The sequence below is a fragment of the Pelobates fuscus genome, chromosome 9 (assembly GCF_036172605.1).
Source record: "Pelobates fuscus isolate aPelFus1 chromosome 9, aPelFus1.pri, whole genome shotgun sequence".
Classification (NCBI taxonomy): domain Eukaryota; kingdom Metazoa; phylum Chordata; class Amphibia; order Anura; family Pelobatidae; genus Pelobates; species Pelobates fuscus.
The window spans coordinates 70,283,106-70,308,814 of NC_086325.1; the positions used below are offsets into that span (position 1 = coordinate 70,283,106).

Here is a 25,709-nt window from a genome sequence, read left to right on the forward strand (position 1 = left end):
TCAGATAACTAAAACCTAAAATATGCATAAAGTCAAAGGAGTGCTGTGCACAAGTAAGTTAATGTGGGTGCTCTGTGGACTTCCTTAGTGCTGTCAGTGGCTGAGCTGCATACGTATGGTTCTAAAGCAGGATACATGTTAGTGGTGAAGAGGCGAGTGACTAAGAAGGCAGACTTATTGGTTGTTTTATATTTATTTATTTAACATTTTCGCAAAAGCTATCCATATTTGACCATGCAAAGATATTTTTTATTGAGGCCAAAACCTATCAAGTGCATTAAAGCTGTGTCCCTTTAATGATCCTAGAGTAATCCTAGAGTGCTACCAGCCATTTCTTTAGTAATTTTTAATTGTTTATAATAAACTGATTTAATGTCTCATTTTATGATCCTGAGGTTTATCTTTTAAAAGCTGTTGCATAACATTTTTGTTTTGTTTTGTTTGCAGAGAAGATTCTATTTTGGAATACCTGAAAATAGCTCAGGATTTGGAAATGTATGGAGTCAACTACTTCAGCATCAAAAACAAAAAAGGATCCGAGCTTTGGCTTGGAGTGGATGCTCTTGGATTGAACATTTATGAGCAAAATGACAGGTACATATATAGTAAATTTCACAGAAAGGCTGTCCCTTGAGAAGATGTGTAAGCTTTTACTTGTTCCTAGACCTAGTTTGCTAATAAGAAGATTGTCCTCTGAGCTGTCGTAAATTCGATGATCTTAACAGATGAGCCAAACACGTCTGTTTTATATTAAAACAAAAACTTGTGCGTTTTCCATTGCCTAACCACTTTTAATACATTTTAAAGAAATCTAATTTATTTAGCGATGGCTAAATGGCTCCAGACTGAGATTAGTCTTGTATTTTAATGCATTCTCAAGCCAAACAATTATAAAAACACCATTAATACAAAAATGTTTCCATTTTTAAGTTTCTGCTTTTTGTGCACCACTGGACATTATGTAAACGGCCCTAAACAATGGCCCTCCAAAGTAGTATTGAAAATCAGAAGCCAGAGTGTAGAATGGAGTGAAAGGCCAGCTAGTTGCAACGCTCATTGAACAAACCTCAGTTATGCTCAGAGCAAGACTTTCTGGGACCAGTAGCTCAGCACTCCTCTGTCTAGTTTTGCAAGTTGTTTCTCACATTGAAACTTCCACATATCTTATGCTGCTATGTCTATTGACAAGGCATATGCCTTATTTATAGTTTCTCCACTGATGTTGCACTGTTTGACTGGAATGGTTATTTTTCTTTGCCTGTTTGTGCTATTGTTGTGCCTACCACAATGCCTTGGTTAAAATTCACGTGGCAATTATATCTACCATGATTTCATTGGTATTAATTATAATGTTATCTTGCCAGTGCAACATTTAAAAACTATGCTAAAAAAAAAAAAAAAACTTTAGAAGCAAAATTTTAATTATCCTGGTAAAATTTAAATAAGTCTAGTTGCATGATAAATATTACCATGCACCAGAGCATCAATAAATCTAAAAGCACAGACTTCAACTTCCCAGCTCACCGTTAGTGATCAATAAACAGATCATGCAAATGATAGCATGCTCAGAGAACAAACAAAGATGGGTGGCAGTAAACGTTGTTATTGCTTTTGCCATGTAATTTCTGACAAAAGTTTTCCAGGACCAATATTATTATTATTATTATTTTTTTTTGCCTAATCTAGTTTCATTTTTATTACCATTATTTGCATTACTTCTATAACTGTTTTATATTCATATTCATTTTAGTTATTTATTATTTAGTTGTTTTACTTTGATAGTTATTAATAAAATGTAAAAAAATCTCAAATTATTCCTTTTTTTTTTGTTTTTTTATTCCAGGTTGACACCAAAGATTGGCTTCCCATGGAGTGAGATTCGGAATATTTCATTCAACGATAAGAAATTTGTTATTAAACCTATTGACAAGAAAGCTCCGGTAAGGAAATACATGTGTTTAATCAATTTATAAATCCACAAATAAAGTTCATATATTTAAGTGGTCACCTATTTACCACTCCTTTAATGCTGAATGTTCATAAGAAATACATTGTGTCTTTATTATTTGTGAAACTTTGAAGTTGCACAGCTTTTATTCCATCTGTCTGCTTGTGGCCAAAAATCACCTGACGGAAAGAAATTCTAAGCCAAGAACAGAAAAAGAATACCCATGTTTTTTCAGATAGTCCCAGTTTTCCTTAGCAATGAGTGCTACATATCAACTGCTAAAACAGATAGGAGTCTGCTGTAGAGGTACAAAAATGAGAGCTAGGGGAGCAGGTATTGTAAAGCTTGGTATGGCTTAATGGCTTACTATAACTGCAGTATAGGCGTGCATTTTTACACAAAGTTTGGTTTCTCTAACCACTAGGTCCAATTAAGCATGTGTATTTTCTGTGGTTTAATTATGTTGTTCGCTCCCAATTTTTGATTTTTTTTACTGTGTGTGTGTGTGTGTGTGTGTGTGTGTATGTATGTGTATGTATGTGTATGTATGTGTATGTATGTATGTATGTGTATGTATATATATATATGTATGTATATATATGTGTATATATGTATGTGTATATATATATATGTGTATATATGTATGTGTATATATGTATGTGTATATATGTATGTGTATATATGTATGTGTATATATGTATGTGTATGTATATATGTGTATATATATGTGTATATATGTGTATATATATGTGTATATATATGTGTATATATATGTGTATATATATGTGTGTATGTATATATGTATGTATATATGTATGTATATATGTGTATGTGTATATATATATATATATATGTATGTGTATGTATATGTGTATGTATATGTGTATGTATATATGTGTATATATGTGTATGTATATATGTGTATATATGTGTATGTGTATATATATATATATATATGTATATATAATGTGTGTGTGTGTATATATATATATATACACATATATATATATTTTTTTTTAATTAAGTTAAAAAGAAAAACTGTGCTTTTTAAATACATTGTGGTTTGTTATAAATAGAATATCCTCTTTGCATTAGGAACACAATGTGTTTATCTTTAAAGTACTAGTAATGAAGATTGTGATTTTAGAATATATATTTTACTTTTTTTTTTTTTTTTTTACTCACTCTTAATTTTCTAGGACTTCGTGTTTTATGCACCACGATTAAGGATCAACAAACGTATCCTGGCCCTGTGCATGGGAAACCATGAGCTGTACATGCGACGCCGTAAACCAGACACAATTGAAGTACAGCAAATGAAGGCTCAGGCTCGAGAAGAGAAACATCAGAAGCAGATGGAGAGGTGAGCACATATTTACCTGTTATATGGTCTCTTCTTGAGGAACTGTGCTCAGCCCCCACTTTGAGAAACCCTATAAAAATGGAGAATTGACAAATTGTAAGCCAAAATAGCAGACCTCTAAATATAGCGGGTAGGGAATTTTTCATATCGAATATGTCTAGCAAGGCTACCTAACCAGGATTCCCACATCAGTGCAATTAAAGTAAAGCATTAAACATCATTTACTGTTACCAGGCCTATCACCTATAAATAATCTTTAATTGTACAAACTACTCTCTGGCAATTAATCTAGAACAGGCATAGGCAACCTGCGGCACTCCAGATGTTTTGGACTGCACTTCCCATGATGCTTTGCCAGCATTATGGGTGTAAGAGCATTATGGGGGATGTAGTACACAACATCAGGAGTGCCAAAGTTTGCCTATCCCTGATCTAGAAACTCTCCCATCTCCCACCTTCTGGAATCTGATTGCTGACATCCAATATAATCTTTTCATAGTTGTGGCATCTTTCTCAGGACTGATGACTTTGCAATGGGGCATGTGAACTCAAAATATGCTTTCGGCAAATGTAACGGCTGTATTTGTAATTAGTAACACTTGATAGGACCATTTCTATCTCGATTGTAACACGTGCTTCCTGGAATGGTCCTTTCATCATCACATAATCACCAAATGTGATGGCATGCAAAAGTGGATTTTTCCAAGCCTTCTATACAGCATGGACCTTAGAATGGAAACACCTCAAAAGTTTTGTTCACTTAATGCAATATACCTTTCCTATTCATCACCAATCTACACTCTTTGACCTTTGCCCATCAAAATTTCATGTGGTGGCAACCCATCGATCTGAGATGGCAAACTACACATCTGTGCTATGTAATTTGTAAATGTTGATTTAGTGATTTCTACAACACCTGCTGACTGAGGATAATAGGAGCACTGCAAATAATAAGGTATCTGCCGCACATTTGCTGCTTTCTGAGCTACACTGCCAGTAAGAAGTGTTCCCTGATCCAAATCGAAAAAAAAGGCTTACTTTAATAACCTATATATATTTGGTGTAAAAGAAAAGAAATATACAACACCTTATCTTTGTGTATGTAGACAAGAATTCTGGAATATTCACAAAGGCTCAAAACAAGGTATCTAAATTTTTAAAGAGAGAATTCCACTCTTCCTCTTCTAATTCCATTTTTAACATCTAGGCCGTGCTCATTTCCACATCACACACAAGCTCATTTAAATCACAAATATTTAATTTTCAACAATTATTTTACACCACCTATTTAAATAATCTATCCCAGTAGCCTAATGACTATGCAATATCAGAAATGTTTACAATGCCAATTCTGAGTTGGCAAAATGACATTAATAGATATATCAATATTTAAAAAAAAAAAAAAAAAAAAGAGTGCGATAAAACAATTGATCAGAATCTAGTTGCTATTATCTTTTGCTATTTTATATTCTAGAAAGTGGGGAGCAAAATATGACTCTTCTCCTTATCCTATGAAACATAAAGCAAAGAAGTAGTAGACACCTAGAATGCAAAACACACCCAACCTGCAATGCCAATTAATTATATATTTTCATAAACCAGTGCCTATAGCTTCATTACTCCATTCCAAACACAATTCTTTTATATACAAAACAACAATATAGATTGTTACAATAGACTGCAATAATATTCCTTATTCTTCACAATTAACTAAAACAGAAATTAAGTCCAAAACTTGACAAATCTACACGCATGGACCGATAAATTCCCTAACACAAGTTATTACACACTGAATGTAGCCCTATACTTCAACTCCCACTACTTTTGGATGGCTATAATATTCTACAGTTCATAGAACAAGTGTTACCGTATATACTCGAGTATAAGCCGACCCGAATATAAGCCGAGGCCCCTAATTTTTCCCCAAAAAACTGGGAAAACTTATTGACTCGAGTATAAGACTAGGGTGGAAAATGCAGCAGCTACTGGTAAATTTCTAAATAAAATTAGATCCTAAAAAAAATATATTAATTGAATATTTATTTACAGTGTGTGTATAATGAATGCAGTGTGTGCATATGAGTGTAGCGAGTGTGTGTATGAGTGCAGCGAGTGTGTGTATGAGTGCAGCGAGTGTGTGTATGAGTGCAGCGAGTGTGTGTATGAGTGCAGCGAGTGTGTGTATGAGTGCAGCGAGTGTGTGTATGAGTGCAGCGAGTGTGTGTATGAGTGCAGCGTGTGTGTGTATGAGTGCAGCGTGTGTGTGTATGAGTGCAGCGTGTGTGTGTGTATGAGTGCAGCGTGTGTGTGTGTATGAGTGCAGCGTGTGTGTGTGTATGAGTGCAGCGTGTGTGTGTGTATGAATGCAGTGTGTGCAGGGCCGGTGCAAGGATATTTGCCCCCCCCCCCATATGTCCTGACCTCCCCTCCTCCTCCCTCAGTGGTCCTTACCTCCCCACCCCCGTGTTCCTTCACCCCCCTCCCCCAGTGGTCCTGACTCACCCCTCCCCTAGTGGTCCTTACCCTCCCCTCCCCTAGTGGTCCTTACTTCCCCCTCCCCTCCCATAGTGGTCCTTATCCCCCCCTCCCCTCCCATAGTGGTCCTTATCCCCCCCTCCCCTCCCATAGTGGTCCTTATCCCCCCCTCCCTCCCATAGTGGTCCTTATCCCCCCCTCCCTCCCATAGTGGTCCTTATCCCCCCCTCCCTCCCATAGTGGTCCTTATCCCCCCCTCCCTCCCATAGTGGTCCTTATCCCCCCCTCCCTCCCATAGTGGTCCTTATCCCCCCCTCCCTCCCATAGTGGTCCTTATCCCCCCCCTCCCTCCCTCCCTCCCATAGTGGTCCTTATCCCCCCCTCCCTCCCATAGTGGTCCTTATCCCCCCCCTCCCTCCCTCCCTCCCATAGTGGTCCTTATCCCCCCCTCCCTCCCTCCCATAGTGGTCCTTATCCCCCCCTCCCTTCCATAGTGGTCCTTATCCCCCCCTCCCTTCCATAGTGGTCCTTATCCCCCCCCCTCCCTCCCATAGTGGTCCTTATCCCCCCCCTCCCTCCCATAGTGGTCCTTATCCCCCCCTCCCTCCCATTGTGGTCCTTATCCCCCCCTCCCTCCCATAGTGGTCCTTATACCCCCCCCTCCCTCCCATAGTGGTCCTTATCCCCCCCCCCCTCCCTCCCATAGCGGTCCTTATACCCCCCTCCCTCCCATAGCGGTCCTTATACCCCCCTCCCTCCCATAGTGGTCCTTATCCCACCCCCTCCCTCCCATAGTGGTCCTTATACCCCCCCCCCTCCCATAGTGGTCCTTATACCCCCCCCCCCTCCCATAGTGGTCCTTATACCCCCCCCCCCTCCCATAGTGGTCCTTATACCCCCCCCCCCTCCCACAGTGGTCCTTATACCCCCTTTTTTTATTATTTTTTATTATTATTATTATTATTATTATTTCTTATTTTATTTATATTTTTATTTATTTTTCGTCCCCCCTCCCTGCTTGATACATGGCAGGGAGGGGGGCTCTCCTTCCCTGGTGGTCCAGTGGCAGTTCAGTGGGGGGGGAGAGGGGGGCTGGCAGAGCTGTAACTTACCTGTTCTGCAGCTCCTGTCAGCTCTCTCCTCCTCTGCGCCGTCCGTGCAGCTCCTTCTATCAGCTCACACTGTAAGTCTCGCGAGAGCCGCGACTCTCGCGAGATTTACACTGGGAGCTGACCGAGGTGCTGAACGGACGGCGCAGAGGAGGAGAGAGCTGACAGGAGCTGCAGAACAGGTAAGTTACAGCTCTGCCAGCCCCCCTCTCCCCCAGTCTGTATTATGGCAATGCAAATTGCCATAATACAGACCTTGACTCGAGTATAAGCCGAGTTGGGGTTTTTCAGCCCAAAAAATGGGCTGAAAAACTCTGCTTATACTCGAGTATATACGGCAAGTAAATTAATAAGCTGGTATCCAAACATCTATCCACACATTTACACAATTCATCCACACAGAATAAAATATTCTTACATCCATTCATCATACTAAAGAGCGCTCATTCACACATTTTACCTACTGCAGTATTGATACATGTTTACGCATGTTCATATATGGTATTCTATTATATAAATGTATCTCATTTTCTTTTTATTTGTCTTTTCTCAATCACATTAATATACCCAACACTATTAAGTATCTAAAAAGGGATTTAGTTAATTTCATGATAACATTCAAATTAATAAACCGGTGCAGAGAGATGTGGGCACGCCAAACCCACCTTTCCTCCCCAACCTACACAATTCTCAAGACACTACAGAATTACACTAGTGCCATGTTGTAATTGGTATGGCGTACCTTTCAAATGACCAGGTCATATTGAGTGTGGAGATAAGAAAAGGCTTGGCGGGGGGCGTGGCTTGCTGGAGCTCCGCGACTTCGACCCACAAAGCCCTAAATAAATGCCGACCAGCACACTCAAAATGGGGGAAAACAAGACGCCAAGGCACCCCAGGACCGTCAGGCAATAGTCCATCAAGAAAGCACGCCGGACCGATGGACGATTCTCTCCACCCCGGACGGCCTCCGTGCCACGAGGCCCGCGGACAAAATGGCGGCCGCATCCCCGGGAGCCGAGAGCGGTGCGGACTCTGAACCTAGTTCCGCGAGAGGAGAAGCACTAACAAATATCACCGCCGAACTAGCGGCCATCTTGGCCAATATGCTATCTAGGAGCGATAAAACCGCCATGGTGGCAGAGCTGAGGGCGGCGATCCGAGAAGAGATCCTGAAGGTACGCAGGGACCTCACGGCCTTTGAAGAACGGGTCACCGAGCTGGAGAGCGAGAACTTACAGGCCATCCAGCACTCCCAGACTGCCGACCACGCCACTGCCAGGCAAGGCTCAGTGCTCCTAGAGCTCTGTAGGCAGGTGGAGGATCTAGACAATAGGGGGCGACGTAATAACATCAGAGGCCTGCCTGAAGCCGAACATGAGGACCTAGGTCCTAGGAGAAGCCCTCACGCAGCTTTTTACACACATCCTGGGCGAAGAAGCCCCAGACGACTACCAGATAGAGCGCGCCCACAGGGCCCTCCGTCCCCCGAGGAGAGATGGCCTCCCACGAGACGTGATTTGCTGCCTCCTCTCCTTTCAGCTTAAAGAAGCCATCATGAGAGCGGCAAGCCCGCAAAACATCAGCTTCCACGAAGCATCGATTTCGCTATACCAGGATCTATCCTCTCTCTCTTTGGACGCCCGGAGGGCACTGCAGCCGCTCACACGCATCCTCCAAGAGAAACGCATACCCTACAAATGGGGCTTTCCCTTCAGCCTCCAGGCCAAGAAAGGGAATACTTGGTGCTCACTGAGATGGCCCAACGACGTACCCGGCTTCCTGAGAGCTTTAGACCTGCCGCCGGTCACCATCCGCAACTGGATCCTAGATCAACCTCCACCGCGCCCGAACCATCCTGAGGTTCCCGAACCGCTGCGCAACCAGGCACGGAGGGACACGCAACCCATACGCTGGGGGGTCCCTAATGGTCCCGAGGAATAACCGCTGGCGCCCCAACCCCGTCCCCAATGTCCACCGACCCTTCCGGACCGGCATTGCCCTCAGGAGAGTTCTCTGGGCAACAGTGGCAGCTAAGTACCCACACTAGACACCACACGGGAACATTACCACACTAGCCGGGAGGGAACCAGGGTTTATAGCCTGATAAGACCTCACGAAGCACCGTGGACAACACGGGCAGAAGGAGCTGGGAATACCCTTCCCGAGGCCTATGCTGATTTGGGGAGGGGTACTGGTTCGAAGCATAACAGGTACTGCCTGGGATTGTTGAGTTGAATAACTGAACTTCTTAGGCCCAGAGAGCCTCAGCGAGACACTCCTATACTACCACTTGCACCCACACTGCCGGTGATTGAGAACTTAACCACATACCGGATAGACTATGAGCACCACACCTTATTGCACCTCAGTGCTGTCACGGGATACCCCTGAGCCCACAAGCTGCAAGGGGGCCATTAAGTCCATGTCGGGGTGGTCTGTAACTATGTTTGCCCTCGGATGAGGTGGGGGTCATAGGGGACATGCTTGCCTGTTATGTAGTGTTTTGTTGTGTACCGTTTTGCCCCATCTCACTTTAGACATAGTGCCTTACATACCGAACCTGAAATGTTTTTATACTCAGGCCACGCACAGCCCACGGTTGCTTTGCTTTATACTGTGGGGTATACTGCCGGCTAGGTCTTGGCAACGGACAGCAAGGACTCCACAGACCGGCTCACACTCGGTCGCGGCTTCAGGACCGCTCCCCTGGTATAGTAATTGGCCGACCAGGCCCGGTTGAACGCCAAATAGGGGCCTTACGAAAGGCGTGCGAGCGGCCACGGGCCCGGTCCTGGGGCCGCCTACCAAATGCTGTTATATGTTTTCAAATGATGTACATGTTGAATGCTGAACGAGATGGCTTATAGGCCACGCTGCTATACCCAGTTTACTACCAGTCACGGCGGAGGCTTCGGGGCCGCTTATTCCCTTGTTAAACTCAGATACATTGGCTAAGCTGTTTTCCTCTGATTGGATTAATCCCACCACGGAAGTTCCCGGAGATCCTTGACTCTGTCGGCTACTAACGCTTCGTAACCGACCAAACATCAGCCATGCTCACCATGCCGCATGTCTTGACCTTAAGTAACGAAATACTGCCCAAGTAGTAAGACAGGCCGAGCAATGTTGCCCTGTACCATAGGTACTTAGCCCCAGCCATGATCCCTATACCACCTACTCCAATTCTACACAGATATGTAAGCTCAGCCCGGATAACTTTCAGGGATGCGACCTCAAAGCCGCTTATGTACTTATGTGCTTGTGTACTTATGTGCTTACTTACCTACCTTGATATCGTTATTGTAACGCTGATGACGTTACGCTGTCTTGGTGCACCTACAAAGCTTGATTACGGAACTCACACGAGCACTACACCCAAGCGATGTTAGCACCGACAGTACGACCCCCCCCTCGCCAACAACTCACGATCCCGATTGTGAGGCCACAGACCGATTGCCACCTCCCGCCATGACTACAACGACCTAGGAGCTATTCCCGTCCCATAACAGAGAACCGGACGGCATCGGGACACCCCCCCCGACACCCATTACCCCATGACATAAGCAAAACGAGCGACACCCCACTGGAACAGACGACCGACGGCTCGCGCGAGGCATCATAGGGAGCCTAACGACCGGCACCTCAGCGGAACCCGTACAGTACCGCCCAATCACCAGTCCTGACCATCCTCACTGAACTAACCCATTCTCAAGGACTTTAGTTGACGCAACAGACGCTACATGACGTGGGCCGAGGGAGAGCGGATACCGGACTCTCGAGATGGACTTCACTTGCCAGACTTCCTTGTCCCCCTGCAACTGACCCACCTGTATATCAGGTCACCCCTGTACAACCTTGGGCCACAGTTGTCTAATCTCTTTGAGCCCCCACTGGGCTAACACCCTCAGACGGTTACAGTATCCAAACCACCCACTCCCTTTCTTACCCTATGCTCCTACCCCCCCTCTTCCCCCCCCACTCTTTCTCCCTTTTTTCTCCATTTCCCCGAGGCCCGTGGGCCCGGCCCACCTCTTTTGGGTTGCCGGATGACCATAGCGTCGGGCTTCTACCCCGCGCCCCTACTCCTAAGATCGCACAACATACGAGGCCTTAACTCCCCTGAAAAAAAAGACACCTGCTCAGGACCCTATGGTCTCAAAAGACCTTGATATCATTTATTCACGCACCTTAAAGGGAAGGGTGCACCCCAGATAAAAGACAGACGATTCCACCAGGGACTTTACGCCAACAATCCCGAAGCTAATCGAACGGGTGTTGCAATCATCTTCGCACACAATGTCCCATTCATAAGCTCTGCCTCACTGGCGGATCCCATGGGCAGGTTTCTATTTGTGAAAGGCACAATTGCAGACCACAAATACACTTCTGCCACAATATACTGCCCCAATAAGGGACAACACCGATTGCTAGCGAAAACCCTTACACAGTTAGAGAGGTTTTGAGATGGAAACCTGGTCGTGGCCGGAGATCTCAACATCCCGCTGGAACCACGGATGGACTCATCCGCGGGCACCAGCACCATCCCCCCACACTGTATACGGAAAGCCAAACAGGCATTGGTTAGGTCAGGTCTAGTCGACTGCTGGAGGGTGGCGCATCCCGAAACCAAAGATTACACATGCTACTCCACGGTACGCAGCAGATATAGTAGGATAGACGCCATTCTCTCGGAGTACGTCTGACGTAAGCTCACAGGTTGTTCCAGTTCCTCGGCCATTTCTTCTATTACCGAGGAGGAACTCGCCGCTGTACTCAAACGGTCTAAATCCAACAAGGCCCCGGGCCCCGACGGTCTACCGGTCTCGTATCTGCGCAAGTTCAGAGACACATTGTTCCCGTACCTGCTACAGGGCTTTAACTCCCTACTAGAGGGCGGTAGGTTCCCAGCAGATTCTCTACACGCGACAGTGACGGTCATACCGAAGGAGGGAAAGGACCCCACCAACTGCGGGAGTTATAGACCGATCTCGCTCCTCAATTCGGATCTTAAGCTCTTCGCTAAGACCTTAGCCCTGAGACTCTCCCGCGTACTTCCCACACTAGTCCACCCAGATCAAGTTGGATTCATCCCGGGGAGGGAGGCGCGGGACAACACCATACAAACCCTTAACATGATCCATTCTGCCTGGTCGATGAACAAGGACCTAGTCCTGGTCTCCGCAGACGCAGAAAAGGCCTTCGATCGGGTAGACTGGCAGTATCTCGAGGCCACCCTCCACCATATGCAATTCGGACCCCACATCCGTTCCTGGATACTAGCTCTTTACACTACCCCGATGGCCTGCATTCGGATCAACGGCGCGCTCTCAGCTCCCTTCTCCATCCGCAACAGGCCCAGGCAAGGCTGCCCCCTGTCCCCCCCCTCCTGTTTGCCTCACTCTGGAACCCTTCCTAGAGGCGGTCAGACGGGCTGGGGGTATCACGGGGTACAGACTTCACCACACGGAACATAAGGTGGCCGCATACGCGGACGACATTTTATTTTTCCTCGACAACCCCGCGATCTCATTCCCCAACCTTTAGGGACTTTGGTGACATCTCTAACCTTAAGCTGAACATGAGCAAATCAGAAGCCCTACCGATCTCACTCACGGCAGAGAGAATCATGCACCTACGATCGCAGTTCCATTTCTTGTGGTGCGACTCCAAACAAAAATATCTCTGGGTATGGCTACCCAGAGACCTGACTCTCCTATACCGGTTGAATTTCCTCACCATACTCTCCATCTTACAATCTGACCTACACCGCTGAAGGAGCCTCTACGTCTCCTGGTTCGGCCGGATTAATGCTGTTTAAATGAACGGGCTCCCACGCCTCCTGTTTCTGTTTCAAACGATCCCCATTTCCATACCGAGAACCTTCTTCCAAACGCTAACCACGGCAATACGACAGTTTGTATGGAACGGGAAAGCAAGCAGAGTGAGCAAGGCACTGCTGGAGCGTCCCAAAGCCCGAGGGGGCGCTGGTCTCCCATCCTTCCAGGGATACTATCACGCAGCACATTTACTCAGGGTAGTAGACTGGCATGCACGTCCCACGGTCAAGCTGTGGGTACCCATGGAACACGCGCAGGCAGGCGGCACGCTCCCCTCTCGCCTATGGCTTAGCTCCCTCACGCAGGGATTCCTACGAACGGGCAACCCAATGATCGATGCTACGCTACAAGTCTGGTTCACATTACGATACTCACACCAACTCACCACCACAGACGGCCCCCTCACACCCATTACACATAACCCGAAGATAGGAGGGGGACTAACGCCAGCAGACCTGCACGCATACACCAACACCGACTGGCTCAGCTTCCATCCGCTACTGCAGGGGAACCGACCCGACTCAAGCCCGTGACGGATATTATCTTCAAATACGGGCATACTATGCGTCCTTTCCGAACAAACAATGCCTCCACAGACCCCCCACGCAGTTTGAAACACTATGCACGACCCGAGCCCACCCTGAAAGGGGAGTCTCCATGCTATACGCAACTCTCCTTAACGGAGAAAAACTGACACATCCCAGATACATAGCTAGATGGGAGACAGAGACAGGGACCTCGCTCACAGAACAGGACTGGGAAAAGATCTTTATATTGACACATAAATGCTCAATCAGCTCCAAACTCCAGGAGATGAGCTTTAAGATCCTTACACACTGGTACAGAACCCCAGCTATTCTGCACCGTATAGACGCAGAGATACCTGGAGAATGCTGGAGATGCGGCGCCACTGATGGCTCCTTTCTCCACATTTGGTGGAGCTGCCCCGTTATCGACACCTTTTGGACAGCGATTAGAGAGACCATCCAACAAATCACGGACATAGCCCTACCATTCCAGCCCCTTACCATGCTACTACACCACACAGACATGACCCTCTCAGCATACAAAAAATCCCTAATAAAACACCTACTGACAGCGGCCATCACACTAATCCCCACAAGGTGGAAACAAAAGGATGCGCCCACACTCCGGCAGTGGATGGACAAGGTGGGAGAGATATACAACATGGAATCACTTACGGCAGCACTAGATGACAGACAAGAGAAATGTACCCGCACCTGGACGCCCTGTCTGTGGTATCTCTCGATGGGCAGGGCAGGGGGCCAGGGGCTCACCCCCTCTTGCCTTCCCTCTCTCCACCAACCCCCCCCTTCTCCTCCCAATTGACCAGACGGATAGACTCACCACCGCCCGAGAATTGGCCCTTCTAACCCGCCTGACAATCACCACTTAAAGGTCAACCCCGTGACAATGGTCACAAGTCAACCCCCGACAGGGCGAACGTCGGACCCACTGAACCGACGGGCCACACATAACATGACTGCCCCACTAAGACACCACGCGTTAATTACTCGCATTGGCCTCAGTAATCGCGGCCACACATGTCCTGCTCAAGCACGACCCACTAGTCTCATGACCATTGACTGTAGGCCATGTCATCACACCGATCCGTATTCCGATGTTGGAACACACCAACTCTATCATCAACACCCTACCTTGTCACGACCTGTACCTAGGAAGACAACTACTAACGCCCAGAGTAAACGCAGACACGTGACTTGGAACTACACTATGCCATTGATGTACTGTTAACACCTAATGTAACCTGATGACAGCACGATGCACCCAGGTAACCTGAAATGTAGTGCTCGCACCAATTCCATCTAAAGTTATTAGTTAACTACGTGTTTAATATACCTACTAACGCTTGTTTGCTTTTCGCGGTTCGATACCGCATCACACAAGAAAATGCTTATATGTATTCCTCTCTGTTCACTATACCTCGGCTCCTCTTAACATCGCAATGTGTAATTACTCATCCGCAGAAGCTGAAAATTTTGTCTGAACTAGCACTCTTGACTACCAAGTGTATTTTCTAATGACATGCATGTATATATTTGTTTATTGACATTCGTGAGGTATAATAGCAATAATTTCTATCGATATTGATATTCTGAACCTTTGCTCTTTAACGTATATGTACAACGCAAAATGAAAAATAAAGATTGTCAAAAAGAAAAGGCTTGGCAAATTGTTCTGCAGTGTTCCATTCCAGAAACAGCCATCCCTTCTCCATATTAAATAAACTATCTTAGTAGGAAAAGAATAACGGCCTGTCAAGCACATATCCAAGGTTATGATTTCAAATTTCTGTAAATGGTCTTTTCACACTTTTTTTACATTTTAAATTGTTGTTTTTTTTTAAATTTATTTTATTTTTTTTGCTTTCTTTAATGACAAACTAAAGGAAGGAGAACGAAAGTGGAGATGTAGATATTTAGGCGACTTTATCAAAGCAATCTGACAACTTTATTTATTAAAGTTATATTACGAAGAAGGGGGTGAAATGGGGTGCCAGCACCTTGACAAGCTTTCCAGGAAAGATATCAGTGGATATGTATAGATAGAAAAATCCATTCTAGAACAAAATCCCCAAAAATATTTTTTGACAAAAGTAAAGCATCTATGTATGCGCTCCTTAAATAACCGCGGCAAGAAAAGCAGAGAGTAAATGAAGAAAATTATCTCCATCTTCTGTCCCTTTAATAAATATTATTAATAATTATAAACAAAATGTTTGTATTAGCAGTGTTGCATAAACGAAACATATGAAGAAAAACTACACAGCACGTGTATCAAGAGAAAGCAATTAAAATAAAGTTATTCCCCCTGACAGACAACACTATTACATATATTTAGGGCAATTATAAGCAAACTGGCATAGATCCCAGACCCCCCCAAAAAATTTGATTAGGGGTCTATGTCAAGACAACTAAAATTTAAATGGTTCTAGCTTGGACAATAGTGCAGATTACAACAGAATTTATACAAAGTATTTTACATTGGCACAGTGCCGGATAGTTACAAAAATATTAAAAATGACAAACTTTATACGGTACTTTTATCAAGAGGAAGCAATTATACGCTTTATAAAACATTTTCAAGTACTTTATCACAGCTATACACTACTTGTGACTATTCATCAACAAGCGTTATATTTGTTGTTCCTTGCTCAATTCCTTAGTATGTGACAATGAATTAACGCTGTTTAAGAGGACCATAATCCTCTCAAATTATTACTAGCAATTATTCTAGGTGTCCCAGATCTGAATTTATCCTAAAGACTTTCTCTGAAGTGTCCCACACTCCGCAATAGCATTCACTTCTGCCCCTCTGAGTGAAGTCTATTCAGTTGTTATGGAGGAACACATAGACAGCCATGTATTCCAAAAACTGGTGGCTTCCTTTATTTACAGGGTCAGCTTTAGAGATTAACAGACTCCCCTAGTGCAGGGGGTTGAGTTAGCATGTAGCTGCATTGGATTGTGTGTGAAAGAGAGTGACTGACTGTGTGTATGAGATCGATTGTATTCCTGTGAATTAAATGTGTGGGCACTTGGGAATGGGAGGTTTGTTTGTAACAGGCCTCAAGGGAAACACCACCAGGGTGCATTTGATACATAAAATGTATAAGATCTTTGGGAATGATGATTCTAAAGCTGTGATTTTTAACTTTTTCACTTTGCTTAGATACTTGTTTAATACATTAGGATTATGCCGTATACAAATGTGTTCTAGAGGTGGGAGGTGATTGTCCTATATTTTGAACCCATGAGCATTCACGAAGAATAGGATGTTAGTAACCCTTTTGATTTGTGTGATTTTGTTATTCTTACAGAATAAATGGGTGGAATTGTTGGGTTTTCTGAACTTAATACAGCTATTTTGTGTGCTCGGAAGCCATATTTAAAATTTATAACAATCTACAAATAACAAGAAGGAATATGTTTGCAAGTTAAAATACTAAAAATATTAAACATACAGATACACAGACCCACACTGACAAATATAGTAAGACACATATACACTGACACACACAGATACATACTGACAAACTGATGCGCGCACACACACATACTCAGACAAATAAACTGATAGACATACTGACATATACCCACTCAGTATGTCTTTCGATGAGTGTGTGTTAGTGTCTGACAGACATACTGACACACACTTATAGACACACACACACACACTCAAACATTCACATTCTACACTTTGATATCCACCCTCCAGTTTCCTACCTTTTTGGTGCTTCCCTGGGTTCCACCGGGTCTGGCCCAGCCCCCCTCCACACTGCTTCCTTCCTCCTTCCCGCACGGCTGAGTTAGGTGGGAGTAAGTAACACGCCTTCATTTCCACCCAGGCTGCCTAAAATCAAGGGGTCTAGTTGCGCTGTCAAGGGGCACAGTGCCTGACCGGGTCCTTGCTGATAAAAGCCCAATGGGTAGCTCTAAGTGCAAGGGGCCACCCGTTGGGCCCCCTTAGAGTGCAGGCCTGCTGCCCATAAATAGCAGCTGCTTTGGGCCCATTAGGAGTAACAGGGCCCGTGGCAGCTGCCCCATTTGCCCCTTCTTAATGAAGCCCCTGCCTCATAAAAATATTGTACCCATCAGCCACCACATTCAACTACAGTGCCCCATAATAGTAAGGCTTGCATTTAGTCATAAATAAACTATCATGAATTAAGTGATATTTCATAGATACCTTTAACATAGATATATCTAAAGATTGAGCATAATGTTTGCAGTGATAAAATAGTAAACATAAAAGTGTGTTAAGATATTATTTAGTGCTTAGCAATTAAGGGGTTTAAGCATTATACAACATAGTTTGAGAAGAAACACATATGGTATACATCACAATTGAGTATTATTCTTTTGATTCGTTGCCACTTATAGAGATCTATTGAAACTATCCCTTAATAATTCCTTGGCTTTTATAAAAAAATTGGTGAATTGGCAAAACATTTGGCAGTTTGCTTATTCTTCCCAACCGGTTGAATCCGCAAGAGTCAGGCCATAAATAGCTCAATTCTTCGGGTAAGGAGATGGTTGGCAAACCATAAGAGAACCCTAGTCAGGAAAGAACCCGAACTGCTTATTATTTGCAGTAGTCTCAGTTTTATGGATTAATGAATAAACACCCATGAGCGAGGATAATGCTTTTTAGTTATATGAACTTCAAATGCAAACAAACCTGTAAGTTGTTTTCAACACTGTTGTTCGTGCATATCTAATAGGTTAAGTCTCTTAATGTTCTACAGATGTGATGATGGCAGGAAACAAATCCCTGAATCCTTAAACAATCCTTACACCCAGTTGGTTGATAAAACTATAGAATTTGGTGAGGATTTATCTTCTGTTTGTTGTTAATTGGTTTTTGTGCTCCTGTTCCATTCAGTGAAAATTACAATAAAAGCCAGCATTTCAGCACACACTTTTGTGTCCTTGTGTGAGCATAAGTACACACATAGCAAAAAGTGCCAGTGTTATGGCTAGCCTTTCAATGGTAACCTTTTGACTATTCTTTTTGAGAACTCCTCAGCCTTCTCTTATGGGACATATGTCCAGCTCACTAAGCAGTGGTAATGGAGACATTTTATTTAACACAAGAGTTTTAAAAAAAATTCCAAAGTATTCATTTTCTTTCTGTTAGACACTTGAATTATTGTAATGATATAAATGTTATTCTGCCGTTTACAGCATGATATAAGGATTCATGTGCCCACGATGCAGATTATTAACTTCTTCTAGCCATCTGTCTGATACTTTTAGACACTATTTTGAAGCAGATGGAGCTGCCCTTTTCTGTTAATAAATTGCGGACTCTCGTAAGACAGGTCTAATCAGATTCAAAACATTTACAATATTTTTGCTCCCTGCCTAAACAATCTGTTCGACATCATTGGAACTAGCTTTTGTGAATGAGCTGACATTACTACACATCCTTAACCCAGAAATCCCCATTATCTGTTAGTGCAAACAGTTACAGTTAAAGTGCAATCTCATATGTTAGTTCATACGTATACAAATATGCTGCCAAGTAGACTGGAATACCTCTAAATTTTAAAAGAGAATGCAAAATAAAGTGTCCCTGATAGTCCCCTTGGACACCTGTGCTTTTTGCACATTTTATTGTTGAGCTCTACTTTTGTGAGAGTAATTATCTCATGTAAATTAATTTCACAGCAACAATTTGTTTTACTATTAATTTTTAAAAGCAGAGGAGTCTTATTTGCATATATCTGTCATCATTTAGATTTTTCCTTTTAGTCTTATAAAAATTGTCACAGCCATTGTTTTACATATTCCCCACTCCAGCCAGAATTACGTCAGGTTTTCTTTCCAACTTACAAATGTCATATGTGTACACGTATCCTATGTTGTGCCTATTATTTAGATCCTTTAGCCCTATTATCCTACTTGCAAAATGTTCCATAACCATTCAGATATGGTGCTTAGGACATACTTTTTGAAGATTACATTATTAAACTTGTATTCCCTGATGAATTTGCAGGCCATACATCAGTGTTTTGGGACAGCTGCCTATCATAAGACAAACACACACAAATGTCAAATTCCTAACAGTCTACAATCTGGCAACTCTAAGCTTCCTTCCAATGTGAATGTAGAAAGCATGACGTTATTTAAGCATGTAACCCTCAAAACCCATGTCCACCTTATTTCAACATTTATTTCCCTGGGGCATTGTTTTGAATTCTCTTAGCTAGGTCACTTTGGCACACTGGTATGAAAATGTAGGCAGCATATTCTTTTCTGGTTTCATACAATTTCACTTCCACTATACAATGGCTATTACCATAAAATTCAAGTTTTAAACAACCCTTTGGACTCTGAGAGAACACTTCAGATGTAAGACTGAAAGCACTAACTTTCTCAGACGTGTTTTTTTTCTTCTTCTGTAGTACTAGAACGATTGTTCAAACACTTCGATTTACTACTTGTCTCATACAAGGTTATTCACAAAAATAGACTTTTTGAGAATTCAGAGTGTATTCCAGACACGAGCAAATGAGATGAATTGCAAAATATGTCAACTTTGTCAACTTTGTCAATGTCAACTTTGCCGTCTAAGGCCTTGTAGTAACCATTCCACATGCTGTCTCTTCAGAGCTCTATTGGAGAATGAGAAGAAAAAGAGAGAGCTGGCAGAGAAGGAAAAGGAGAAGATTGAGCGTGAGAAGGAGGAACTGATGGAGAGACTGAAACAAATTGAAGACCAGACTAGAAAAGCACAGGAAGGTAAATGGTTTACTTGAGTTGAGCACCTAGGTCAGATGCATGAACTCTCCAATAGATTTTTAGGTTTTACCTTTTTTTTATTTTTTTTATCATTAGAACATAGAGTGCAGTTTAAAAAAAAATGCTTTTGTTAGGAAGATTTTGGTGTGGTATACTTATTGTAATTTCATCTGGAATGGTCACTCTGAGATATGACATTTGATATCATTAAAGTGATAACAATGTGCATTAAAGTGGCTTCAAGTTGGCAACAAGGTGATTGTTTGTTTTTGTTTAGTTGTCATAATACATTAAAATGTAAGCTAATGCTGTCTACTCTGATCCTGGTTTTACTGATGGACAAAGAGTTAGATCTTAATTGATGATCATTTTGGTACTAGCTCCAGCAGAAGCTATCGGCGGATAAACTATTTTCTCAGCCTTATTGAGGATGATCAGTGTTTTAGTCCTTAGCAACACAGGCAATATGTTGACAAACTCTATATTTTATAGGGCGTTGCAATGCACATAAGACCATTCAAGTACTGCAAACTGTATAGACCTTCAATTATTTATATGCTGATTATCTCTTTAAATTTTTTTTTTTAACAAAATCTGTGAATATCTTACCCTTCCATTTTTAACATATCCATATGGAACAAATTGTTCTGATATCTGTACAGACTTATAGAAGATGTAAATTGTTAATCTGCACAGTGGTTTGTGCATTCGGAAACTTCAGAATTATTTCCAGGGCTTGCAAGTAGTTTAAACTTTTATTTTATAAAGCTTTAATTTTGCATTTCTCATATTTTGCCACTTGATGGAGCTAAAAGCACATTTAACGTGCTTTGCATTTTGTGCAAACTTTTCAGCATTTGAATTAAATGCAGCAATATATTTAAATTGAGAATGCAGTAAGTGACCTTTCAACACAGGTTTTTCTGCATTATGCACCTTCCAAATGGCAACTCACTGTGTGTTTAAAAGCAGTTTCTAAAACTATGGCCCACCTAATGCAGTCATATTGATCCAAGTTGTGTATGAATACACACAAATAAGTCCTGTGCTCAAACTCCCACTACTCTTGGGCGGCAGTAACGACCATAGTACAAGTCAGCCCCAATACATATAGTAAAAACCAAAGAGAAAGTTGCATGCACACTTCCCAAATCTCTATGCATATTTAAATAAATGGAGGTTATGTAGTAACTCCAATGGTCATTAGATGCAAGCGCACCTGATGCAATGGGCATCCATAGTGTTGCCTGCAGGGGGACTGCCTGAACTGACAGGCAGATATATCTATATCTATATCTTGAGATTGATTCTCAAAATACACTTGGAATAAAGTTATATATGTATAAATACAAAATATACATGTCCATATACATAATTACATAAATATACACGTAGACTTCAAATATGTATATTTAAATTCTACGTGCATATTTATGTAATATTTTTACATAATTAAGTAATTTTATTGATTGCAGTTTGGGGGACCTGCCTGACAAGCCAGGCCAAAAATCCAGAGAAATGAATTTCCTTGCACTATATTTAACCCTGTAACTTTCCAAGACCCCCTAAAACCTGTACATGGGGGTTACTGTTTTACTCAGGAGACTAATCTGAACACAAATATTAGTGTTTCAAAACAGTAAACTATATCACAGCGATGATATTGTCAGTGAAAGTGAAGTTTTTTGCATTTTTCACACACAAATGGCACTTTCACTGATAATCTCATTGTTTTAATACGTTTTACCATCTTGAAACACTAATATTTGTGTTTAGCAAAGTCTCCCGAGTATAACAGTACCCCCTATGTACAAGTTTTGTAGTGTTTTTGAAAGTTACAGGGTCAAATATATGGCTTGATTTTCACATTTTTTCACATTGAAATTTGCCAGATTGGTTACGTTGCCTTTGAGAGCGTATGGTAGCCCAGGAATGAGAATTACCCCCACGATGGCATACCATTTGCAAAAGAAGACAACCCAAGGTATTCAAATGGAGTATATGAAGTCTTTTTTTAGTAGCCACTTAGTCACAAACACTGGCCAAAGTTAGCGTTAGTAGTAGTATTTTTTATTTATTTTTTTCATGTGCATATGGTTACATAACATGGGAACCTGTAGCGCCACAACAGCGAGTACAGGCTTTTCAATGTCAAGATTTGTGGCAGAGAGAAACAGCACATTTTTAAGAGAGATAATGATTATAGACACACTTATATGTAGAGTTATGCGATTGATAGTCGAGAGTAAAGTACATGTCAACATCAAAATATACATGCTTGTGAAACGTGTAGTAGGTGCTAATATGTTGCTAGAAATAGGCTAATCATGCCGAGAGAGGCTAGGAGGATGAGGCCCCTGAACACTACCACATTTTAATTTTAAAGTCAAGCTTGTTACCCCGTCTAGCCTAGGAGGGGGAAAATCGATTTCTTATTCCCTTGTGCTTGAGGGTGCCCTTACACTTGTAAACATAATAAACTTTAAAAGTGGCCAGTCTATGTTGAGAGTTCACCACTCTGTGTAGTTGCTGTACAATGATGTTGGTGCCCTACTGGGTGTTTGGAGTGGTTCCATGTTTCCCTACTTGCTACCATGGGGAAGCTTGTGGGTTAGGAGGCTAGCACATAATACATGTATTTGGGGCTCAGAGGATAGGCATAGGAGAAAACATATGAGAGACATGCAAACTGAGGAGAGTACCGCTGGGTGATAATGGGTTGGTAGGCATATATCGTCCTTGTGGCTGACAGGTTGCGGAATGCTCTAAGTTCAGCCTACACCAGTCAGGTAAAGTCCCGATAGCCAAATAGTGTTCAGTAGGGGGCACCTGCCCCGGTCTCCCCCAGCCGTATGTCGGAGCTCCGTTTCTCTTTGTCGTTCAGCGTGGATATGGGAACGGGCTCTTCATGATTTTTGTGCCGGGTGTTGGTGGAGGCTGGAGTGAGGCTGACTTCGACCTGCGCTGGAGTTTAGTAGTGGTCCGGTGCAGGCGTCGTGTGGGTTTGGATGTCGATGGGGTGTCGCGCTGTTTTCTGCGCCAATTTCCGGCTTGCCGTTTTCGTCTTGTTGTGCCGCTGATCTGTGTGCGAGAAGGCAGTGCCGTCGGTAAGTGCTCGACTTGGGGGTTTGTTGCAGCCTGTCTCTCGTCTAGCTTGTGCAAGAAGGCCTCATTTAGGGATGTCAGCCCTTCTCGTCATTATTGACTCTGGGCCGGTCGCCGCCATTTTGGGGTTGGATCGACTCTGCTTGGATTGTTGCCCCGACACCCGATGGGGCCCTCCTGGGACCGGGATAATCCCCACCGTGGACCCAGAATCAAGCTGTTAGCCGTCGAGGGCGACGGGGGAGCCTCCCCCGTGCCGGCCATTCTGGTAGGCCTTGGTTTGCCGTGCCAGGGTTCTTGCAGATGGTGCCACATGTTTGGTGTCCGCGTGTAGCCCCTGCCTTCAGCTCCTGGTTGGTGGTCCATTCAGCAAGTTTGGAGTCCGTTTAGAGCATTTAAATCAGGAAAGTTTGCCGCAAGGAGCAGGAGCAGCTCTAACCAGCGTCCGCTCAGCTCTGCGGTCAGGCCCCGCCCCCAGTTTTTTGCATTTTGAACACACAAACAACTATAAATGCTATCTTTGGCCAGTGTTTGTGACTAAGTGGCTACTAAAAAGACTGAACATACCCCATATTGAATACCCTGGATTGTCTACTTTAAAAAAAAAAAAAAATTTTACATGTGAAGTGCGATTCAGAGATTTAGAACAGTGTTACAATGTCACTATTGATAAATTTTAAAAAATATATATATTTTGAAACAGCAGTGTCCTACTTGTACTTATAGCCCTATAACTTGCAAAAAAAAAAAGCTAAGAACATGTTAACATTGGGTATTTTTAAACTCCGGACAAAATTTTTAAACTATTTAGCACTGGTGTTTTTTGGCAGTTGTAGATGCGTACCAGGTTTTGGGGTCAGATTTAGAAAAGGTGTTTTTTAAATTTTTCAGATATAGATATAGATATCATATGATTAAAATAATTGTATCTTTAGAAAGACCATTTAATGGCGAGGAAAACCGGTATATAATGTGTGGGTACAGTAAATGAGTAAGAGGCAAACACAAACACAGCAGAAATGTAAAAGATCCCTGGTCCTTAACGGTAAGAAAATTGAACAGTCTGGTCACTAAAGGGTTAAACATGCATAGGGATTTGGAAAGTGCACAGGTAACTTTTTTTTTTTTTTTCTTCACGTGTTGTGTATGACCCTAATGATTGAAAATCCATGAGTGCTTCATGCTCCCAATTTTGTATATTATATTATGAAGACTGTTATTAGCATTTATATAGCTCCCTACTTATTCAAGGATGTGGGATTTGTATCGCCTGGCTCCCAGGGCATGTACATCTGGGCAGGCAGGTTTTTTGGGGGGAGAGGGGGGATTTGAGGACTTTAGCAGGTAAGTGGCAGGGCAACTGTAGAGGTAGATTGAATGGATATCTGATGGTGTGAAACTGTGTATTAACACTGAAAATGCACATTTGGCAACAGTGGAGGGAATGGTGAGATATAACGTGGCATTTCTCCCCTCCCCACTGCCACCTACACTTTGTGTCTGCTGCCCGCAGCTGAGGCATGTATATCCTCGTGTTGCTCTAACACTACCCTTAAACTCTAACACACTATCCCATGACACTCTAGTGAAAACAGTTGTTTTTGAAAGTTTGCTCCCCTGCATAACAAGCAGTTTGAAGGTGATAATATTTATACAGTAGAGCAATATCTAAATAAATCTTCTTTGTTCTGTTCCACAGAGTTGGAGGAGCAGACACGGAAGGCACTGGAGCTTGAGGATGAAAGGAGAAGGGCCCAGGAAGAGGCAGAGAAACTTGCCAGGGAACGTCTGGCTGCAGAGGAGGCTAAGGAAGCCCTACTGAAGCAATCACAGGACCAAATTAAGAATCAGGAACAGCTGGTATGTTTTTTCCCTAACTATTTAAGGAACACTGCATACTCCCATTAATCATTGGAAGAAATATTTAAAACATGCAAAATGAAAAGATAGTTATGTTATTACAAATGTTCCTTGTTTGATGAAATCACTGCAGAAGCTGAAAATTTTCAGCAGAGACCAGTCCTGTCCCATTCCACCCCCCCCCCCTCCCCCCGTCTTTAAAAGCCCTACTAAGGGGAGGTATTTTATTTTTACACGATGCTCTAGTCTAGTGCTTCTCATCCTTTTTAGCAGTAGGCAGGTCTGCATGATATCATGTTCCCTAAAATCTACAGGAGAGATCCGCTTCCCAGAGCACCCTACACAATTTCTGTAAAACCCATGTAGCAGGCATGCTGAACAGATTAGGATAATGTTTGAGGATTATACTCTTAATTTTAGAATGGACCAACGTCTCTGGCATGGTTCCATAACAGTTATACAGATAAGTTATCTTTCAATACTGTAGGTATTATGTAGATAGGTCAGTCTTTAGGATGACTATATTGATAGTGGTAGCTGATATGTGCACTGCTTAATAACGATAGTTTGTTTTAATTTACAGGCTGCAGAGTTGGCAGAATTGACCTCTACTATTGGTCACCTGGAGCTTGCCAGACAGAAGAAAGAAAGTGAAGCTAAAGAATGGCAAGATAAAGTAAGAATGCAGTTGTTAAAGTTTAGTTTGTGAAACACAATATT

At 42.9% G+C, this 25,709-nt stretch overlaps 1 protein-coding gene across 1 annotated transcript in view; it reads left to right on the forward strand.

Annotated features, from left to right (window-relative positions):
- The window catches only part of LOC134572822 (moesin), an 89,413-nt gene that overhangs the window by 61,214 nt on the left and 2,490 nt on the right, over window positions 1-25,709 (forward strand). The window contains exons 6-11 of the mRNA XM_063432058.1: window positions 448-594; window positions 1,844-1,940; window positions 3,148-3,311; window positions 19,894-20,024; window positions 24,829-24,989; window positions 25,573-25,665. Of these exons, the coding sequence (XP_063288128.1) occupies window positions 448-594; window positions 1,844-1,940; window positions 3,148-3,311; window positions 19,894-20,024; window positions 24,829-24,989; window positions 25,573-25,665 (793 nt within the window). The remainder of the gene's footprint in view (window positions 1-447; window positions 595-1,843; window positions 1,941-3,147; window positions 3,312-19,893; window positions 20,025-24,828; window positions 24,990-25,572; window positions 25,666-25,709) is intronic.